This window comes from Ammospiza nelsoni, chromosome 10, assembly GCF_027579445.1.
Source record: "Ammospiza nelsoni isolate bAmmNel1 chromosome 10, bAmmNel1.pri, whole genome shotgun sequence".
NCBI lineage: Eukaryota > Metazoa > Chordata > Aves > Passeriformes > Passerellidae > Ammospiza > Ammospiza nelsoni.
Window position 1 is genome coordinate 15,625,345 of NC_080642.1, and position 21,588 is coordinate 15,646,932.

At 38.1% G+C, this 21,588-nt stretch overlaps 1 protein-coding gene across 1 annotated transcript; it reads right to left on the minus strand.

Moving 5' to 3' along the window:
- Positions 1–393: 393 nt before the first annotated feature.
- Positions 394–18,692, minus strand: DAW1 (dynein assembly factor with WD repeats 1). The gene is made up of 13 exons (XM_059478873.1): positions 18,683–18,692; positions 17,724–17,796; positions 16,369–16,513; positions 13,109–13,167; positions 12,319–12,441; positions 10,653–10,752; positions 8,809–8,916; positions 8,008–8,114; positions 5,009–5,111; positions 4,515–4,629; positions 2,521–2,597; positions 1,634–1,796; positions 394–1,085 (listed from the first exon to the last, which is right to left on the minus strand). Exons 1-13 carry the CDS (start codon positions 18,690–18,692, stop codon positions 1,051–1,053), a joined length of 1,218 nt encoding a protein of 405 aa, XP_059334856.1. The 3' UTR covers positions 394–1,050.
- Positions 18,693–21,588: the final 2,896 nt, after the last annotated feature.

The following is a 21,588-nucleotide window of genomic DNA, read 5'->3' on the forward strand; positions in this document are numbered from 1 at the left end:
ATTTCTGGGAGAGGAAAGCCTGGCGAAAAGCTCATTGCAGGCTAGTAAATGACTTGCAGGTGTTTCTCATCCACTTCTCCGTTTATGTCTGTTTCCTTGGATTCCAATCTTTGGCAAGCAGAGTTTCTTCTTGCTGGACTTAAACACCGGGCCAGGATTCCAAGTTTAAATCACCACTAATATAAATTTATTTTTTTTTTTACCTCTGCTCAAAATAGGAGAATGAGGACTGAGCATAAAGGACTAGATTGACTGGAAAGATGTGGGCAAGTATGAGAGGGGAGTTTAACTGCAGCAGACATGCAATAGTTAACAGCAAGGCAGTTCATAAATGGCTGCTGGCTTTTGCCAGGAATATGAATGAGGCATTGCATTACAAAAAGCAAACTGGCATTTTAATTCAGTATTTTATTACACACACAAAAAAAGTAATACAAAAGTCCTCAAAACAAGCATGTACCAACACTCCTTCCACAACTGAAATTACTATAATGCTCTGGGCTTTTTTATTAAAAAGATTCCAAGTTAAAAATCATACACAAAGAAACTGAGCTATCCCATGCATTCATTCTCACTGATCGTGATTTCTCTCTGGTGACTGAAATAACAGACCAGATTCTTCTCAGTGCTACTCAGTGAAGAGGCAACATGCACTAATTGAAAAATAAGGAAAACACAAGAGGGGAAAAAACACTACTTTTCTTCTTTATTATGCAAGTAATCAAATACTAAGCAGGTTGTGTAGTGAAACTGTGGAGTCTTCATCCTTGGAGATACTCAAACCCACGCCAGTCCTGGGCAGCCTGGTTGGATGCCAGGGCTCTGAGCAGGGCAGGCTGTTGTGCTGGATCACCTCCAGTGGTCCCCCTCCAACCTCTGCAGTTCTGTGATGCCATATCTAAGCCAAACCTATCAAATCTAGATAACTCTTCTACTTCAACAGAAGGTGAACAAAGAGAATAAAATAAAACGGATCTGAAAGGCTGAGTTTATTGACTCTGAAACTCACACAGTAGGCAGGCACACATCAAACTGGATCCTTTTCTTCTGTCAGTGCCAGATTCTACAGGAGTTATCCTTGCTCCCTAGTAATGAACACACATTGTGAAGGATCATTTAGGTGCACAGTCTATCTATTCATGTTAATACCTACATCAACAATGTACCCAGGAGACACATAAATATTTTTTCTCTACAACTAGCAACAGGCAGCAGAATCTAGGGCAATACTTTCAGCTGAGATCATCCTGCATCCCATGACTGAAATGAAGGACACCTGATCAGAGTTCAGTACCAAATACACCAAAGGCATGCTTCCTTTGCCTTTTGTTCAACTCCACCTCCCTCATAGCAATGCATTGTGAGAAAATGGCTTAGCCACTGCTCTGGTGCTGGTATGTGCCCACTGGAGAGATGGGAGGGCATGCCCATGCCTTTGCACAAATTTGTTCATGGCCACATTCTCAAATCTCAGTTCTAAAGTGAAGTTCTAGATTTTCTTGACTATATTGTAAGTCACTGCTGGTACCTGCATTTGGCCCCAGGAAAAATTTCAGACTATTTTTGTTTTGCCATAAAAAGATTTCAGATGTCTTTTAAAAAAAAGGAAAGAAAAATAGAATATATTAGTTACCTGTAATGATTGTATCACCTTTGTAGTTAAAGGCACAGGAGAAGATCTCATCAGCATGACCCTCTAATACCTGAAGGCAGTGCCCAGTAGCAGCATCCCAGAGCCGAGCTGTTTTATCAGAGCTGGCTGTTAGTATGCAATTGCCTTTAGGATTGAAACACACCTTTAAAAATACAGAAATGAGTTATGTTATTCAGCAGTCAGTATGCGAGAGAAAGAAGCATATCAAAGTGATTGAGGGATGAAAACAGAAAGCAGCAATCTTGCATTCAGTTTTTTAGCTAAAGTCAAGGCTAGTATTCCACTAGAGTCATGTTGGCAAACTTCTGTGGCTGAAAACTTTGTCTATTTACAAAGGCCTTATATACCATGACCTTACTAGAGGAACACAACTTCCAAATAGCAACTTTATTTAGATGTTATCATTATTCCAATGTAAAATTTATACATATTTTATAGAGTTCTACGTTAAATAACATACATCTCTGCAGCATCAGAATCTGCACTGGAAAAAATTAATTTTATAGTAAGTCTCCATATTTGTTAAACATTCACTGCCGTAACTGCATGGATTTCCAGATAATCAGGTACATTTTTGAGCACTAAGCAGACAATACTAGTTTATCATACAATTCAAAATTGCTTAAGGAGCAGCACACCCAGTATTGTCTTAGCTCAGAAGTGGGAAATTGGTAAACAATCATTGTCTGATAGCTTTTAGCTAAAAGAAATGTTCTTTCAGAAAAGATAACTTCATAGCCAGACCTATCAATCTTAAAGAATGTGGTGGTATAATGATTAACAGTATTCCTGCATCATGGAATAATTGCTGGATTGGATGTCACACATAGTCAAAGAAAAAAAGGTGCAAACCACACACAACTTACCTTTGAAATTTCATCTTCATGCCCTTCTAGCTTTGCAATGCACTGTTTTGTTCCTGCATTGTAGACTCTTGCTGACCCTGTTGCAGTAGGAGCCATATGTGATTGTTATGCTTAAGCACCCATTTCAGTAAGAACATTTGAATAAGGTCAGAAGGAACTCATCCTCAGTTTTAATTTTGGAAGAAATAGAAGGCAAACTTCACAGAGTTTCCTCCAGGGGTAAAGTATGTTGAAAAGAATCTGTAATCTGGGTGGGAAAGACTGACTTCCTTTCCTGACCAGAAATGCATTCTCCTGGAAAATTCCTAACATACAAATACAAAGGTCCACATAGAACACAGCTTACCGAAGCCCATTATTTCAGAATGCCTGTACAATATATTTATAAAGCTTTTATTATAGCTCATTATTTAATAATCTATTAATTATATTTAATAAGATATTTATTAAATATCAGGAATCTTTTTTACATTGGCTTTTCTCTTAATCTAGCAAGAACAGGAAAATAGATCCAAATAGTCCTCCCCATCCAGTACGGTAGCCTGTTTCTGGAATTGTGTATCTAAAACTAATACAGTATTGTCATTATGCAGTATAATATAAATAACTGAGCAGGTGAATACAGAAAACTATTTATTATGATTCCTAGACAAATAATAAACATGCAAAACTTCTGCATGCCAATAACAAAAATAAAATTGCTTCTTTCACTACCACTTTATTGTGTATTCCTTTGCTGTGCATTAGAAAAGCCTGCTAGTAAAACCACCAGTAAAATTCCAACTATATTTTACATTTAAGCCTAAATCTGAGCCACCATATCAACCCCCTCAAAAGGTATTTATGTACGCATTTAAAATGTATTTCCAGCCACAATGAAATATTTCCTTCCAAGTTTGAAGTTAAAGGGTAAAGACAAAAGTTGAGTTGATTGAAGTATGAAAATAAGAATTTTGTCACTGGAGAAAACTTTTAAAGTTGAATGCCCAATTTCTGTAATGCAACAAACATTGCTCAATCGACAGTTTTGAATCACGCCCTCCTCTTCATCAAGCTAATGAGACAAACTTTAAAGAATTTAGGGATTTTAGTGGAGCTGAGGTTTTAGTTAGAGATTAGCTTTATTGGAGAAAATCAAAATAAATGGGTAGGCCTTGATGAAGTTAAGAGTTAGTAGTTAACTAATAATTGATTGCTTGTCAACATAATGTTTGGTTAGCTGGGTTTATTATGAAGAATATAGAAACTGATAAATAGCTTTCAGGAACATAAGACAATTGAGGCCTCCTCTGTTCTGAAACCAGTTGAAGACAGGAATGGGAGTTCTACCAAGGGTTCATTTGTCGTATTTGCATTGAAAAGGTAGAAAGGTCAGAACGAGGAAGACTTCATTTACTTCCTCATTTTGGGACCCCTCCCCATGAAAGGGACCACCAACCCATTTCAAGGAACAAACTACGCATGCATAACAGCTTTTGAACTAATTACCATACGAAGTGGGGAATGGGATGTACTAAAGTTATGAATATGCATTTGCAGTAGGGGTATTCAATACTTGTATGGATAAAAGCACTCTGTAATCACCTGTAAATTGCAGTGTGTATTTGGGAGCTATCCCACAATAAACACACACTTTCTAACTTTAAACTGTTAGAGAGTCTTGGTCCATCACAGTTGGATATTGGTACTAGATCAATATCCATATTTTTAATAAATCACTACATTCAAAGCAGAGCCAAAGGGAAAGGACAGAGGTGCTCGGTGCTGCCCAGCAGAGGCAGGCCCCTCCCTGATGAAGGACAGAGGTGTTTGGTGTTGCAGTTCCCCAGCAGAGGCAGGCCCCTCCCTGATGAAGGACAGAGGTGTTTGGTGTTGCAGTTCCCAGCAGTTCCCCTCCCTGATGAAGGACAGAGGTGTTTGGTGCTGCAGTTCCCCTCATTGATGTAGGACAGAGGTGTTTGGTGCTGCAGGTCCCAGCAGTTCCCCTCACTCACCATCAGCAGAGGCCGTTGCAATGCGCTGCCCGGCATAGTCAAAGCACACGTCCAGCACCTCCTTGCTGTGCCCTGCCAGCGTCGCTATGTGTGTCCCTGTCACTGCATCCCACAGCTGCACACACAAACAGGGACACTGCATTGCTGCTTTGGAATTTACTAATTTACTTTATAGATATCTAGCTGATTGATAAAGCAATTTGTAGAGGCCCTTTCTGATGTTTGACATGCAATAACACGAAAGCTGAATACAAATCAATAATGAGTCATTCTTTAGTTACCATAATGAAGTTCTGTACATTTTTTAGTTCAGTGCATTGATTAAACAAGACTTAACTAGACTTCACTGAAATTAGTAAGATTATAGGTTTTACATTTAGTTGTAAATTCTCTAATTCATTATATGTACTACTTTAAAATGATGTTCCTAATTTTAAAAAAGATACATTTTATATGTCAAGTAACTGTATTCACTACCTACTCAACCAGCTTACCATGCATGTTTTGTCCATTGATCCAGTGACAATGAGAGAACAGTCCCAGTTGAACTGGGCACTGCTAATCTCTCCTCGGTGACCTATTAAAGTATGTAGCAACCTACCAAAAAAAATACTTTAAATTATCATTTACATTTATAGAGTATATTTTTATATACACATATAAATTATAAGTTTAGAGAATGGTATAGTTAAGGTGTCAAGTCTTCACCATTCGTAGAGGCAGTAAAAAATAAAATGGAAATTTCCTCCCTTCTCTTTCAAAAATATTTTAGTGAATGTATTTCCAGTGAAATGTGATGATTTTCAGTACCAGCAACAGATTCCTTGTATTCATCTACACGCTAAGCAAGTACAGCAAGTTTTTCCACATTACTCTCCCATTATCCTACTTCTATGAACTGTAAAAACAGTACATCTTTAAAACTCCATATAATCTAAACCTTTTATAAAATCCACTGAAGATCAAATGGAAGTTAATCAGGTACTTAATGCGAGCATGTTCCCAAATAACAGGCAAATGACAGCCCAACTGAAATATGATTTCTAATCCTCATTAATCCTCATCTTCTTGCTGCACAAGACTAGCAATATAAGTCCCATTAAATTATTCAGCTTTATCTGAGTAGAGAGGTTACAATTAGCCAATACTGCTTCCTATTTAATGGCCTGTAAGGCAACAAAGCCTAAAAAAGATTAATTGAGATATACATCTATTAAAGGATTAGCAAATTGGGTTATTATCACAATGCTAGTATCACTGCATCATTAATAGAAGCAGACTGTAAATAACAGATAAAATAATGACTAGAAAAACAACTAAATTAGTTTAAGTGATTAAAATGTTTTTATTCATTGCACAAGATATATAAGAGTAGCTAAATTAATATATGTGCTTAATGAACAGTAAAGAAAATTTCCTGAGCATTTGAATTTGCTATTTTTTATAACAACAAAAACTTGATTACCTTCTTAGCATTTTACAGAATTACTCCTTTTAGTTTCTAACACTGTGAGGTCTACACTGTTGTAATTGTGTTGATTTTTTTAAAGTAAAACAAAAAATCGAGAAGCTGATAACAGAAGAAAACTTAATTTTGTAAACATATCATTTGGTCATCAAGACTGCTGTTACTGTAATACCTAATGCCCAAATACCTAGTAATACATAAAAAAAAGTATTAATTTAAAAGCTGAAAACTTAAACTTCTAATTTTCAAGAAGGTAGTGAGGCCTTCAAGTTTTGACATAAAAATCTGATCAATAAACAGAATAAATAGCAATGTGGAGAAGATCTCAGAGAAGCCATTATCAGATAGAAAGAACACAGAAGAAAGACTTATGAAGTGCCATAAAAAATTCCATTTAAGTTCTTTATTAAAAGCAATCAACTTTAGTCAAGACAGCATTTCCTTAGCCTTCAGTTTCCAAGTGAAATTTGATCTATGGATGCTCTAGTATTTGACTACAATTGCAAATGAGAAACTGCTTCTCTCTCACATGCTGGTATCCAGCACCCTGACCCAAAAGATACAGGACCAGGCTGTTGATTTGCCAAATGAAGCTCTGCAGACACCTTCACCTGAACTACAATGGGCTGTATCTGCCATGGAAATACAGACCTGGATTACAAAAGTATGTTTCCCCCCTTCACCCTTTTTTTCTTCTAAATCATAGTATTTTATGAAGAGAATCTCAAACTTTGTTCAGATTTCCTGTGCCTACATCAATTTCCCTCAGGGCAGTTCAGGGCCCCTACCCAGAATAAAACTCAGGAACACACGTGCTCAGCAGCATCAGCCAGCAAAATCAGAAGAAACTCAAATTTGGAAAGCTGTACACCTCATGTGACTCACATGGTGAAAAACAAGCACACAAAATCTCACCTACAAGATTTTTGCAAATCTACCTGAATCTGTCAACAGCAAATTATGATTTGCTGGCAGTCTTTCTGACTGCAACTTTCCATTATTCCTAAATGTATTCATGCCCAGGTGCCATCTGAAAGGCTGACTGCTGGCCTGGGAACAGTTCTATTGCCCACTAGCTAATCACCAGAGCTGCCAGTGAGAATCTGCTCCTTTACATTGCTGGTAATGGTCCTGATGTGAAGTCCATATTGATTTCATAGAAAAAAGCAACATGAAAGTCCCCAGACTTTGATTTCACAGCAGGCTCAGACAATAAGCTGGAAAAAGTTGTTTTCACACAAAAATACTTGCAAGAACATCAGGCTGAAGGAAGTTGAATTCAAAGGTCAATTTGCTGAATGAGTGTTGGTGTTGAATCAGCTCAAAGATTATAGGATCAAGACTTTAATGATACACTGTGTGTACACTACTTATAAATCACACACTTAGTCTCACTTTTATATATATTGTCTGTTATCCCAAGATATCACTATATACACACCTTCCTTTTATATATAAATTTCAGAGATATTCCCCTTTCTCTCAAAAAAAGAAAAAGCACAACCTCTGTAAACAAAATAGAATGGTTATCTTCATAAATTACTTTGTCAATAATCAGGCTGATCATTTTATTAATTTACTTACACTGAGTTTCCCACTGAAAAAACAAGTGAATTTGTCAGTATTATGCAAGTTAATATTTACCTGCTGCATTATTATTTGTTGGCATCTCAATCAAGAGATTTTGTTCTCTACAGTCAAAAGAGAACACATTGTAAATTTATATTGACAAAGGATGGTGAGAAGGAAAAAATACACCCTCTAGGGTCAGGGTCAGTCCAGTCTTTCCACCTCTTTAGTACTCATAAGATAGACAGAAATTTGAAACAAAGAATACATATAAAAGCATTTCATAAGCAGCATTCCTTTTCAAAAGAACAAAGAGAACAGTAGTAACAAATTACAAGACCAAAGAACATATACTCTAAATTAAATACAAGCTCTGTAAGATGTAGCTCAACATTTTCTATTTAGTTTGTCCTGAAATCATGCAAAGTAAAATTATATTTATTACTGCTGTAGTACCTGCCAGTGCCAACATCCCATACTGCCACTGTATGGTCAAAGGAGCCAGTGATGATCCTGTCTCCAGTGGTATTGAAAGACAGAGCAATAATTTCTGCTGAGTGCCCCTAAGAGAATTTTTTAAAAGGAGTATGAGAATACAAATTATTACTTTTCCATTAATATAGTTTAATATGTAGTCTTTTACCAGCAGCATAATCCTTCCATAACTCATCACTATTTTGTTTACTGTCTTGTCCAGTATACCACAATTTTGACAGAAAGATCTACCTGACTGTGGAATAGTCAATATCCCAGCAACTGCAAAAACTCAGGCACACCACTTAAACAGGAAGCTTATTCACTATATGGCTTAGGATTTATGTGAGAGAAATGCACTGAAGTAGCAGAGGCCAATCTGACCCTGGGGAATGCCAGCAAGCCATGCAGAGCAAAGAGAGATGACAATCTAGAGGTACCTGGATGGCTGTCCTCTGCCCATGTTTACCTCTCCATACAGAGGAGCACACAACTGACTGTAGATCAGCAGGTTTTAACAAGTAATGGAAGGGATTCTAATCTATAGCAGTAATGTCACTGCAATGAGAAAATTTGTCTTTTGATAAATAGGACTCATAAAACATCACAGCTTTCTCATTCCCTTCCAGTGTTCTTATTCTGTTTTGGAACTGCAGTTACTAAGGGACTATCTGGTAAAAGAACTGCAAGGTTTGAAACAGCTGGAATGGTTACACTGTTATTTATCTCAGCTGGAAAACTAAGTAAGGAACACCTCTGAAAACATAAGAAATGCAAACATACATTTAAAGAGGCTACTTCTTCTCCTTTCTCTAGATCCCATAATTTGGCAGTGGTGTCCATGCTTCCAGTTGCCAACAGTGTGCTCTGAGGATTAAATGACAAACATACCTGCAGCGAGAAACATTGGATAGAAAAAGTTTAAAGGAATCCATTCATATATATTTTCTAAATAAACTAAACAAGGGTCAGGATTAATATTTTTAAATAAGACAAAGGTCTGATAATATTTTATGACATACAGAAAACTTGCAGAATTCTTCCAACAAATCCTTACCACATAATTCTGGATAAGTACTCAAACCAAGTGGACTCCATGCAAGCACATGCTTTGTTTTCCTTATTTCAAAATTCTCTTTGAAATCCTCCAATTACTGTCCAGTCTGTTCCTTGATGAGACTGGGGCAAAGATCATGCAAACAGTTCTGTGTACCCACAAACACACTCTGTACACTCCTACCCTACCAGGTATCATTATCAATGTCATTTGCCAAGGGCTTTGCCACAACATTATAGTTAAGAAAAAGCAAGAATAAAAGCTCAATAACTACTTTAATTAATTTCTCACATTAAAAAACCGTGTATTCACCCTCCCATTTTCTGTAATTATTCAGTGTGATTGCTCTGCAAATAAAGAATAGCAGGTGCCATGAAAAAAGGAAAGCAGCAGCTCAGTTTTTTCATCCTGAGTAACTATGGGCATGCCCTTGGCAGCAATGTATCAGATGCAATAATGGCTTTTCAGAAACAGGTCTGATTCAGAGAAACACATCATTTCCTGCTGGCAATTATCTCCTTCTAATTACTTGTCAGCACAACTCATAACAGTTCAGGTCTAATCTAACCCCAAAGAAGTCAGAAAAAATGGAGAGACCTTTAAACATTTACCTGACTGATTTGTGGAAGTAATACCACTGCAGCCTTTCTCACTAAGCAAACATGCTCTCCATTGTAAGGGGTAACTCAGAGCATCCAGAGAATCAAAAACACACTGAAACAAACCCCAAATTCCAATATAGTAAACCACTATTTTCTCATCTCTTTCTAGTTAAAGCCTCTCAATCTACAATTAAATTCAAATTGTTTTTTTCAGAAATCATTTTGAGCAGTATTTCATTGAATAGTGATTGTATAGCTGTTAAAAAAAAAAACAAACAAAAAACCCATTCATCATGGAAATTCAGAGTTTTAGTGGCTTTGCCCTGATCTTTCAAACTGAAAGTTGTGCATCAAGGCACTTGGTGCTGCTGATTGGGGTCCTAGTGCATGGGAGAGGAAACCAAGCATTTTTAAGCTTAAACTGTTTTAATTTCATAGATCTTTGACATTTCAACATCCCACATATTCCCAGCTAACACATTTTAAATTTCAGAAACTCGTTCCCCTACAGCTCCAATTGGTTCTGTACATGAAGTACAGATCTCTGTGTGAAAGACAACAACACAAGCAATGATGTTCTTGTATATTTAGTTCTGCAAATGTGAGAGGCAATGCAAGATAGCTAGGAAAACCTGTGATATGTGATCAAACAAAAAGTATGTAAAATAAAGTGAAAATTCCAGTTGCTATGGTATTTTTCCATGTTTAAACATTTAGCAAACAAGGGAAATCAGAACAAAGTAAAAATAACAATATCATTTCAAACTGTGTATGGGGGTTTATTCTATATCAAGAACTGTCAGACTATCCTCCCTTGCAGTGCAGAAATGTTAACAGGACCTGGATGTATGAATAGATGTGCCACAAAAACTGTGCCTTCCATGGGGCTCACAGGGAGTCAGAACTCACAGTCATCAATGATAGTGTGAGGAAACACAAAGGAATAATAAATACCCATCACTACTCACTATTTCTGCACTATGTCCTCTGAAGGTATGATAACATTTTCCTGTTTCTGTACTCCACACTTTGCAGGTTTTATCAAAAGATCCAGTGGCAATCTTGTCACTAGATAGGAAAAAAAAAATCCTATAATTTTTATGTAGAAAAACCCTCTGACTCCAGAGACAGCAGAATCCAGAGAAACAACACCCAGCCTTGGAAGCTCCCATGCACTTTGATGCTTGCTGCCACACTACAAGATCCTGCAGCAGGAATTCACAAACACAAGTTACAGCAAGGCAAAAAATGAGCAGACACAGGGAGTTTCTAAGAGAGCTACTGTGCCTATCTATTAGCACAGGAGTGTTCATAACTGATGACTGACCTACTTTAGGGAATGATGCTGTGCTGTACGTACAGATTTATTAAGAAGTTATTTAATCAGATAACACCTGTTTACCAACAATTATATATGCAGTTCACCCAGATTTCAGAAGTTGAACTCTACTCCCACTGAAGTCAGTGGAAGTGTTGTGACTATCTGCAGTTAGAGCAAGACTAAAGTGAAGTCTCCAGAAAATGTACCAAAGGGCACTGTACCAAAACCTAAAGATTAGCAGGAAAAAAAAAAGGGGTTTTATCAAATTTTTAATACCAAAGCAGTTCAAAGTTCTCTTAAGGTTTTGTCTCACTGTATGTTCCTTCTCCACTGTTATGTTGCAGTCTAGTTACTGATCTTTGCACAGATTTTTGTCATTAGTTGCGCCACGCCAGAAAAATGAACTTCATTAAATGGTTTTATAAAGCAAATAATTAGATCAGAATATAAGACACTGACACAAAAGGGTCTAAGTTTTCCTTTTCATATAGAAGAAAGAGATGAAGTTGCAAATAGTGTAAGAACAAATATTTTAACATGGTAATTGTGTATTGTTCAACTGGTAAATAGGACATCTGACAATAATGTGATTCAACAGAAAAATAGGAATTAATTTATCTTACTTTACAGAAAAAATGGTTTTTTCCCACATGACAGCTTCCTCAGGAAGCAAATGACAATGAAACTTCAGTAGCTAACATGTAATTCCCTTCACCTAACAGGCAGCAATTCCAACCTAGGGCAAAAAATTACTGAAGAAAACAAAAGGTGCAAAAATTAATATCTGATGTTCACACAGCAGCACCTTGTGGATTTTACAAAAATTACTCAAAAGCTGTGACATTTCTAAATAATGTCCTAAATAATATTGAATTTGTAACGGCAAATGGAGAAATCCACTTCTTTTTCCTTAACTGAAGCAACACAGATTGTCACATCACATACAATTACATGGAGGCAGAAGAGAATGATTGACATTCAGAACACAATCTGGTCATGTAGATATTACTGAAATAAACTGTGTTTTGATACATTCAACTAACTCATTTATATTTTTTTTCAAGATTGAATACCTAATTAAATTTTTGGTTAGAATTTCTAAATTTAATTTTAAAAAATGATAGCAGAAAGCATGTTTGAATGGATCTCTTGTACAAATAATGACAGTGTCATCCCACAGTGATTAGCGACAGCTGAACTCTACAAACTCAGAAGTTGAACTCTTTCAATTTAAAAGAGTCTATTCTCAGTTAGAGTATTTATAAAATAACAGTACTAGCAATTATGAAGAATCTCAGAGGAAATTTATTTACCCATAAGGATTATTGAAAGCTATTGCATAGACAACGTTTCTGTGTCCCTCCAGCGAATGCAGCTCTTCTCCTGATGCTGTATCCCACAGTTTGCAGGTTCTATCATAGCTTCCAGTGATAAAGCTAAAGCAAAGACAAAGTCATTTCTGAATACAGCAAATATCTTACTGGTCCCAACGCACTGCCAAATTATTTATTTCCACAGATTTTAGTTAGCATTGTCTCAGACCCCAAATCTGTATTCAAAAATACAGATTTATGACCATAGAGGTTCCTTTTCTTCTTTCTTTTTAACATTTAAGTCATAAAACCACATTTTCTCTAATCTTTAATGTATTTTAGCTAGAAAGCATGCTGCTGTTCTTAAGGCATGAAGGAAAAACTGATAAGACATATGTCCACAGTGAAATCAATTAACATGAAAGTTACACTTTCACTACAGTGAAACTCCCAAAGGAGTTTATGTCAAAGACTCATTCAGCTTTAGCAATATTTAGTTAATGGCCATAAAGGTGCTTCTTTCTGGAATATGGTAATTGTGAACTGACTATTACTCTGGAAGAAAAAAATTACATAAATTGAATCTCACCTGCTACTTTTTTGCATCTCCCATGGGTTTTCCACAGAGGCCTGAAATATAATCCCCAATTATGCCCAAAGCTGCTTATAAGCAGCAGAGCTGAATCCTTTCTGCAGCAAGATAAGAGCACTGAAGTTTCCTTACCATTTAATTTACAAGTACAAAACTTCAATTAATGATTGGGTACTTTGACTTTGAAAAACAACTTACCGGGAACCAGATTTGTTAAATGCAACATTAGTCAGAGGCAATATGTGTGTTCTAAGCACCTGAAATAGAAGTGGAGGCAGTGAGAGGAAAAACATTTGAAGCTAAAAAAATAAACAAAATTGCTCAAAATATTCAATAGATTAATTTTTTCTCCTCCTCCTGTTAGAGGAGAATAAATCCCACATTAATCATCAGGTTACCACTGAAGATGTTATATAGTACTGATTTCAATTTATACTTAATTTCAATGAACTGGTTTTTTCCAATGTTTGCATTTTCTTCACCTTCTCCAAGACCAGCAAAACAACCCTAGACCAGAGCTGAATGGGCAAAACAAAAGAGGAGACCATGAAGACTATATGATCACTGATTAAAGAAATCTCAACTAATATTAAGCCTTAGCCAGTGAACCAAGAAATCCAGTTAAATTTGAGACTTTTAGGGTGTGAGATGCTTCCAGCTGGCACTTGACTTTGTTGTACAAAACAGGAAGAAAAAAGAAATATAAGCTACAGCTTATAACAATATAAGTTACAGCACTGTCTTATGAGGTCATGACAAGGTGTGCAAAACCATAACAAGGATACTCAGCAAGACAAAATTCCAAAACAGAATTTCAACTTTAATGTCTGCATGGATTGTGTAAGTTGTGGAGGTTGTTTTCTAACAATGCTTTAATCAGACACACAGGATCATTCATGTGAACAAGCCCATAGCCATAGTAACACATGGTTTATTAAGCAGAGGTGAAAATAGTTTCAGATACTGCAATGGAAGTCACCATGCCATGATACTTTAAAAAGAACCAAAAAAAACCATAATCTGGTTGGTGTTTGAATAAACTGGCTTATGTAAATCATAGTTTGCACTTGAATAATTTTCACCTATTAGAAGCTGCCCTCTCCTCAAGTCTAAACCATAATAAAATCATAAACTGGGAAATCACCACAATTGCTGACAGTGAAGTAAAGGGACACTGAAATACCCCAGTGGTTCACTAGGTCTTTTCTGTAGTGTAAGAATGAAGAAGAAACTGTTTATGAACAGTGAGATTTAATCACTGACATATTACCAGAGCTTCAACTTTTTTTGCTTATCTCAAGTTTTCCAAGCTGCCTGTCTCCAAAAGTAAAATGAGAAAGGCTCATAGATCTTCTACTCAGAAGAGTAGGGATTCATCAAAATGGAAATAACAGTTGATAAGTGAAGGACTGAGAGGGAGAGAGAAACAGAAAATGCATTTTATGGTACAGAAACAGCAATTTCTGCTCTCTAGAGAAAGCAACACAAGTTGTACTTTCAGCTACACAAGCGGGAATGGGCAATCAAGATATGGAAATGACAATAATACTATGTTTTTTAAAAAAAAGCCACAATATCTTTCTGCATATTATTATGGAAATCTCACCCATAACGTTTTGGGACTACATGCAAGCAGCTCTGAACAACAAAGTTATTTTGAAATTATGAAAAAAGGGAGGAAAACAAGATGGTTTTTTATGTAATTGCAGATTATGAGAGTAATTCTGTTCTTCCAATGCCCAGTGCTGCTGTTGCTTCATCCACAGAACTCTGAGCCAGCAAGAATTACCTGTGCAAATGATACAATAATCAAACCCTAAGGCAATATTACAAAAAATATACCTCAGTTCTGCAAAATCTGCTACAGCTGTACCTAAGATAAAAATCTGCAAATTACTATATCATCCCATGCCATGGAATAGTTTAAAACCTGAGAAATTGCTATAAAACTTAATTTCTCTGCAGGGTACCTAACACACCACCATCACCACAATCACTGGAAATAACAAAAAGATGACACTTATACACTTGTTTCAGATTATACTCCAGTGCAACAGGAATAAAAACCATTCCTTTCCAAACAATGCACACATGGAACATTTTTTCAGGGAAAAGAAAAATCTCACTCCCACCCATCTCTTCTATTTTATTAGTATCTCAGAAGGACCTGGTACTCATATTTCATTTAGAAGCCTTAAATGAAACTGAACAACAAAAAAGTTTTTTTCACACACTTCTAACCACTCTTGAGTGAAGGAAATAATCTAGCACTGATTGGATTTGCCTGCTTCTATTATTTCCAAATACAGAAGCTCAGACACAGCACTACACCCAACAATGAACAAATACATTATTTACACTCAAGTTTGAACAAGCATTTGAAGATTTGTCAGTCTCTGTGATGAACAAACAATTTCTAAAGCTTTTGAAAAGCACGGCATTATCTCAGTTGAGAGGATAACTTGGAAGAGAAACTTTTTTTAATTCAAGATGCCTTGCTACATAGCTCTGTTTCCAAGGTTAAATACATCTTTCTTTGCAGAATTCACCCAGATGAGTATTGTTGGTCAAAAGAACCAAAGTTATACCTTGGAGCATGTAAGGGGTTTCATAGCTGAACAAACCAACACAAAACTTCTTTTCCTCTTCTAATTTAAGGTAACAATAAACGCCACAGCACTGACCAACACTTTAATAGCTACACATTGCCATCTGCTGACACAATAAAGATACAACGTTTAACTATGTCAGATTGTAGCATGAAATATCTCAAAGAAAGTTTCATTTCCACAATTAAATACAGTTAAACCTATTCTCTTCTGACATACTCAGTCCTGGATTTGAAGCTCTGAAAGGTCTCTGTAATAATTGTTCTTAAAATTCCTATTTGTTTGAAAAAAATATTTCAAGTCTGGTCTGTAAGCTGAAAATCAATTTATCAATATTTAAAGATAACAGTAATGACAGAAAGCAATGAAAACCAGGATTTGTAATGACAACTGCATGTAGCATAAAACCCCATAAAATAATAGCATAAATCCCACAATCTTCACAAAATGAAGAACAAGTAGACACATGTATGAATATATTTTGGTGCTTTCCCAACAGCTAATTTACGTGGGGTCGATTTACAGGTTTTGTTTAAATGTAACTATGGGTGTTGCTGGCCCACAAACTCTTACTCAACAAATAAAAGATTGATTTTTCTCCATCTAAAACACACCCTAGTTATTAAGCCTGGCTAAACAAGATCTATGAACAGTTATACCTCTCAGCTTTATTAGGGGAATTCCTGGCAGAAAAAACAGGCCAGACTCAGCTGCTCTAAAAGTGTAGAGAGGATTGAAAAGTGCCAGGGAATCAGTCATACAGCACAATACACAGCAGTAAAACATACTCACAGTATCACAACTTAAACCCCCACAAATGCCCAAAATTATTTTAAAGATGCCTCTGACCTTAAAAAGAGAGAATTTGTGATTCTGTTTTTCCCCTAGCTTCTCCTGCAATCTTTGCACTAGATGTATGATATGTTCCAAGCAGGAAGCTGTGATGAGAGGTTCTCTTTTTTGGATTTCTTCTACTAAGGCTGTAACATCTGTGCTAATTATGAGAAAAGAACAAAAACAAACTCAATAAATACCTCAAACCCACCACATTCCATCCTCTGGAAACAATTATGAATTTAAACCAAAGAATATTATTTACTTGCCAAGAAATTGAAGTAAGCAATTAAATGTTATGTATTTATCTCATTCTGTAAAGGCCTAAAGAAATAAGAATAAATCTTTCTTGGTTTTTATATTTCCTTCCCTCTCTTACTGAAGTTGTACAGTAAAATTCAACTTTTAAAAATTGTAGCTTGGCAAGAAATTTATCTTTTCAAATGATTTCCATGGAGGATCAGGCATGGGAGATGTGTGTCCCAAACTGTCAGTTTAAATATCTGAATTATACAGGAATTTCATAAATTCCAAACAAATTGCCCATGAAGTAGTAACAAAATAAATTACGTATGCAAAGTCTTAAATTCATCTCTGTCTGTGGCTTTAGAAATCTATGGCTGTTTTTACAGCTCTTAGTTTTGACAGTAACTACACATGCTGCAGTGTACTGATGTCCCTGGAGCCCCCAGTGAGGGGGCCACAGCTGCCCTGTGGAACTGGATCCTCCTTCCATTCCATCAGACAACCACTGATTTCTGGCTTTCTGTGAGAAACTAAGGGTTGACAATACCCAGCAGTCAAATCACAATACACTCTTAAATCAGCTTAGCAAGAAAGCCAAGCATTTCTGTTAGTATGGGAATTATTCAAGTCTAACGGGATTTTCTGCATCAGACTTCTAAATGGGAGCCAGTACATCATAAAAGAGTATCCTCTCAGTGTTTATACTCCTGTTCAGTAACACCAGACAACTTATTTCTTTTACAAAGAGACTTGGTAGGTTTTACCCCCAGCACTATACTGGACAGTCCTAAGTAGACAAAACTCAGTAATTTTTAAATTGGGATTTTTCATCCTGCATATCCAGCTTACACTATCTACTGACAGGCTTACATGCAAGGCCTCTTCCATGTCAATGCTGGTATTAAGACAATCATTACTTTATGTCTTTCTGCCTAATAAACTCCATGGATTTGGGTAACTTTATTTAATGGTGGCACTTTGTTACTGAAGCCCTTCCTACCGTGGCACATAGGCTCCTCCTAATAGCTGATCTCAGTTATGTGTAACACAGTCAAATAGAGTTGTACATGAACATGCTATAAAAAGATAAAGAATGCTGTTATCTGAAGAAACAACATACTTACTCAGGTCTAAGATCCAGCAGATCTATTGATCTGGTCTTTGACTCACCACCTTCTACATATTCCAAAATAATTCCTTTAAAAACAAGTGATAAACAGGTCATAATTAGACTTCTGGAGTTTTATAACATGCGCTGTAGACAGCAGCACTTCCACTTTCACAGCTCTACTGACTGCAGGAGACCCAGTTCCAGTTCTTGGAGCTGGAAGGAGGTTAGCTGTTATTGCTGACAGTAAGCATGGTGATGAACAAATCTGATATGCTTATATGAAAAAAATATTAAATAATATTATTTCTGAGCTATCTTCTATTCTAGAAATGAACAAGATCTTTTTTCCAACAGCTTTTTGTATCATTTCATCAGCATTAATTTTAAAGAAGCTGTCTTCAAGATACTTGCTGTAGTTTGGTGTCCCAAGAAGTCTGGGAAACATTTTACAAAACTTATTATTTATATTTATTCTAGTATTTGCAAAGGCTTGAGTGCAGTAGTGTATCAAAAATCATTAAAACACTTTACATTCCCAGGTTTGCTCTGGCACCTCTGCAACATCCACTGAACTGGAGTATTAAAATGTTTAACCACATGGCTTCCTGTTTTGAAATAGCTAATAAAGGGCTCAGCTGCTCCTTGACTTTCTGTGGGAAAAGACAACTTAGATTAACTTCTGTGTCATTCTGCATTTCACAAAGTTCATAGGAAAAGTCACACTTCTGTGACTACACTGCCACGAGCTTCTTCCATTTCTTTATGTGTTGGCACTGCAATAAGTAACCCATCCATGTAATGTATGATTATTGCTTGTGGATATTTCTGTCGAGCTTGAGACAAAGCCTGTGCCACAAACCATTGGCAGATAGTGGGCGAGTTTTTGAATTTGAAAAGAAGATCCTTTTTCTAATATACTTCCCGAGCTGGCTGTCTCCAGCTTGTTTCACGGCTGAAATTTCACTGAGTCACCTGAGTACATGGTACACCATGCCAGTCTGGCAGCACTGCTTTTCAAAGCATGGCTCCACTCAGAAAATTTAAAAATGAAGGAATAAAAATAGGAATTAGTATCAGCTAGGTTGGAAAAGGCCTCTGAGATCATTAAAACCAACCCAGGACCAAACACCACCTTGTCAACCAAACCCTGGCACTGAGTGCCAGTCCTTAAACACCTCAGTGATGATGACTCCACCACCTCCCTGGGCAGCCCTCTCACCGGTCTGATCACTGTTTCTGTGAAGAATTTCTTCCTAATATCCAATTTAAACCTCCCTTGGCACAGCTAAAAACAATCCTCTCATCCTCTCACTGGCTGCCTGGCAGAAAAGACCGGCCCTCACCTGGCTCCAACCTCCTTTCAGGTAGCTGTAGAGAGCGGCAACTTTTTTTGCTAAACAGCCATTTAAAAACACAAGTACTTTTTTCTTCCCGTGCCATCTACAGTCACCGTTGACTTTTTAGACTCCTTACTGTGATGCGAGTGAGACTGCTTTGACTTCGCAGTAAGTCACTGATTACAGCCCCGACGGGCGATGCGCCGCTCCCCGCTGCAGCCTCCCAGGCAGGCACCGGGACAAGCGGGGCACCCCCGCTCCGCTCGGGCCGGCTGCGGGTGCACCGCTGAGGGGCTGAGGGGCCCCGCTATGACAGGCAGCCCGCACACCCCGCCGCACGCCCCACACCCGCAGGCTCCCGCCCTCCGGCCCCGGCACAGCCGCCGGCAGCGCCCGGAGCCCCCCAGCCCCGCTCGCTCCGCACCCGGCGGGAAGTAGCGCAGCAGGAGCCGCCTCAGCGCCATCGCCGCCACCGCCGGCCCGGCCCGCGCGTCCGCCCGCAGCCATGGCAACGGCCCGGGGCGCATGCGCGGGGCTGAGGGGCCGGGCCCGCCATGGCGGTAGCGCTGCTGTAGCCGTGCAGCCCGGTCAGTGCTGACGCCCCGGTGCTGGCACTGGGCACTGCATCATCCGTACGGGGCTGAGAGGGCTTCGGGGCTGCGCCACTGGGAGGAAAGGAGCGGATCTAGGAAGGAGTGCGCTAAAATACACACATAAAATTCGGAGTGCCGAAGAGCTACTATAGTGACCGTGTAGCCAACGTGTGAAAGCTTTTCGGAAAGCGACTAGTTACTTACAAAGGAAAGAGAGCGAAGATTAATTAATTTTTTTTTTTAAATAAATAAAGAAAAACCTAATCAGTTTGATTTTTTAAAAGAGATACTGAAGGTCAACTATGAAAATACAGTTTAGAATCACAGAATCATTAAGGCTGCAGAAGGCCTTGCAATAGAGACCAGCCATTAACCCTGCACTGCCATGTTCACCACTGAACCATGTCCCCAAGGGCCACACGCCTGTAGAACACTGCCAGGAATGGTGATTCCACCAATTCCCTGAGCAGTTCTCAATATCCAGTCTAAACCACACCCTGGCACAACTTGAGGCCATTCCTCTCATCCTGTCACTTGTTCCCCGGGAGAAGAGGCCCACCGCGGTCACTACAGCCTCCCTTCAGGGAGCTGGGAAGTGATTGTGTCACCCCAGTCTCCTCCCCATCTAAACACCCCCTGCTCCCTCAGCTGCTCCCCCCAGGCCGTGCCCCACACCCTGCATCAGTTCCACTGCCTTTCTTTGCATGTGCATTTCATCAAAAAGAGAAGAAAAAATGTCATTGAAAAGAGAAAACCAATATGGAAGCACGAGAAGATAATGCATTAATAGCATGAAAAATTTGAGTCAAGCTTATGCTGAAATGGCTGTAGAGCATCAATAGGGGGAAGCAGTAAACAGATTCTCATTTGGCCAATCTCATAGCCCACGTTGTTGACAATAGATCAATACAAGACAGTCCCGCTCAGTGTTTAACAACACATGACTTTTCCAAAACCACCCATATGGCTCCCTACAGCTTCACTTTGAAGACAGTCCTTTGGTTTTTTGAAAGCCAGGAAATAAAATACAATGGCCAATTCCAGACTTCAGGACACGCCTGGGGGACAAAATGGTCTCTGAGTTTTTCATTCCCATTTGTTTGTTTTAAGTCTTTTATCTTGTTTGTATATGGAAATTCTTGAGGCAGATAAGAAATATTTTTATTGAAAAGAATCTTAACAGCTTTCCGACTTACTTGGACCAACCCTATTCAAAAATAACTTTTTGAGCAACCCCAAATCTTGGTGGTCTCCAATTTCTTAACAACTTTTTGTATTTAGCATAAAATTTATTCACCCAGATTATAAATTCAGGATAAAAATATTTTTCTCTTCGTTTAACTTAAATGATGTGAACAAACAACTGTGGCAAGGACACTGCTTCTTACCTTAAAACATTATTAGTTCATCATAAACACAGATTCATGTAGCCTTTCTGGTACCTTCAGTATTACTTAACACCAACTGGAAGTACTACATTTAATTGTTTTAGTCATATTTAAACAAAACAGTCAGAACAGGGGAGGGAAGTGGAAGGACTGCAAAGCTCCATGACGTCAGTACCTGTTGATCAGTACGTTTTCCCCTCACTTTCTTGCTCCAAATCTTCATAGACACTTCACAGTTTGTCCTTACCTGTAATTAGGATGCAATAATGACACAAGATGATAAATCAGGCCTCAGCTGTCACCTCTTTCCTTGCTTCTGCAGTGGAGTCACGGCAGAAGTCAATCCCTCTGAGCCCTGTGCCTGCTCTCCAGGCTGACCCAGAGAGGCACTGATGGGATGGCCTTGTTTGCTCCACACCTGTACAGTCACTAGAAAGCACTGCTGACCACCTGAGAGGGGACAAGGAGCTCACTCTGTGCTGACACAAAGCCTTTCCCACAGTGCTACCCAGGAGAGGCCTGGGTGCAAAATACATGTACAATGACCACAGAGTGTCCTT

What these genes read in the sequence shown, in the direction of transcription:
- DAW1 (XM_059478873.1), bottom strand. An exon ending in GAGGACATAGTGCAGAAATA is followed by an intron (nt 8,917 to 10,652) that starts GTGAGTAGTGAT and finishes TTCTCGCTGCAG; the next exon opens with GTATGTTTGTCATTTAATCC. An exon ending in AGGTGATACAATCATTACAG is followed by an intron (nt 1,086 to 1,633) that starts GTAACTAATATA and finishes GTTCATTACTAG; the next exon opens with GGAGCAAGGATAACTCCTGT.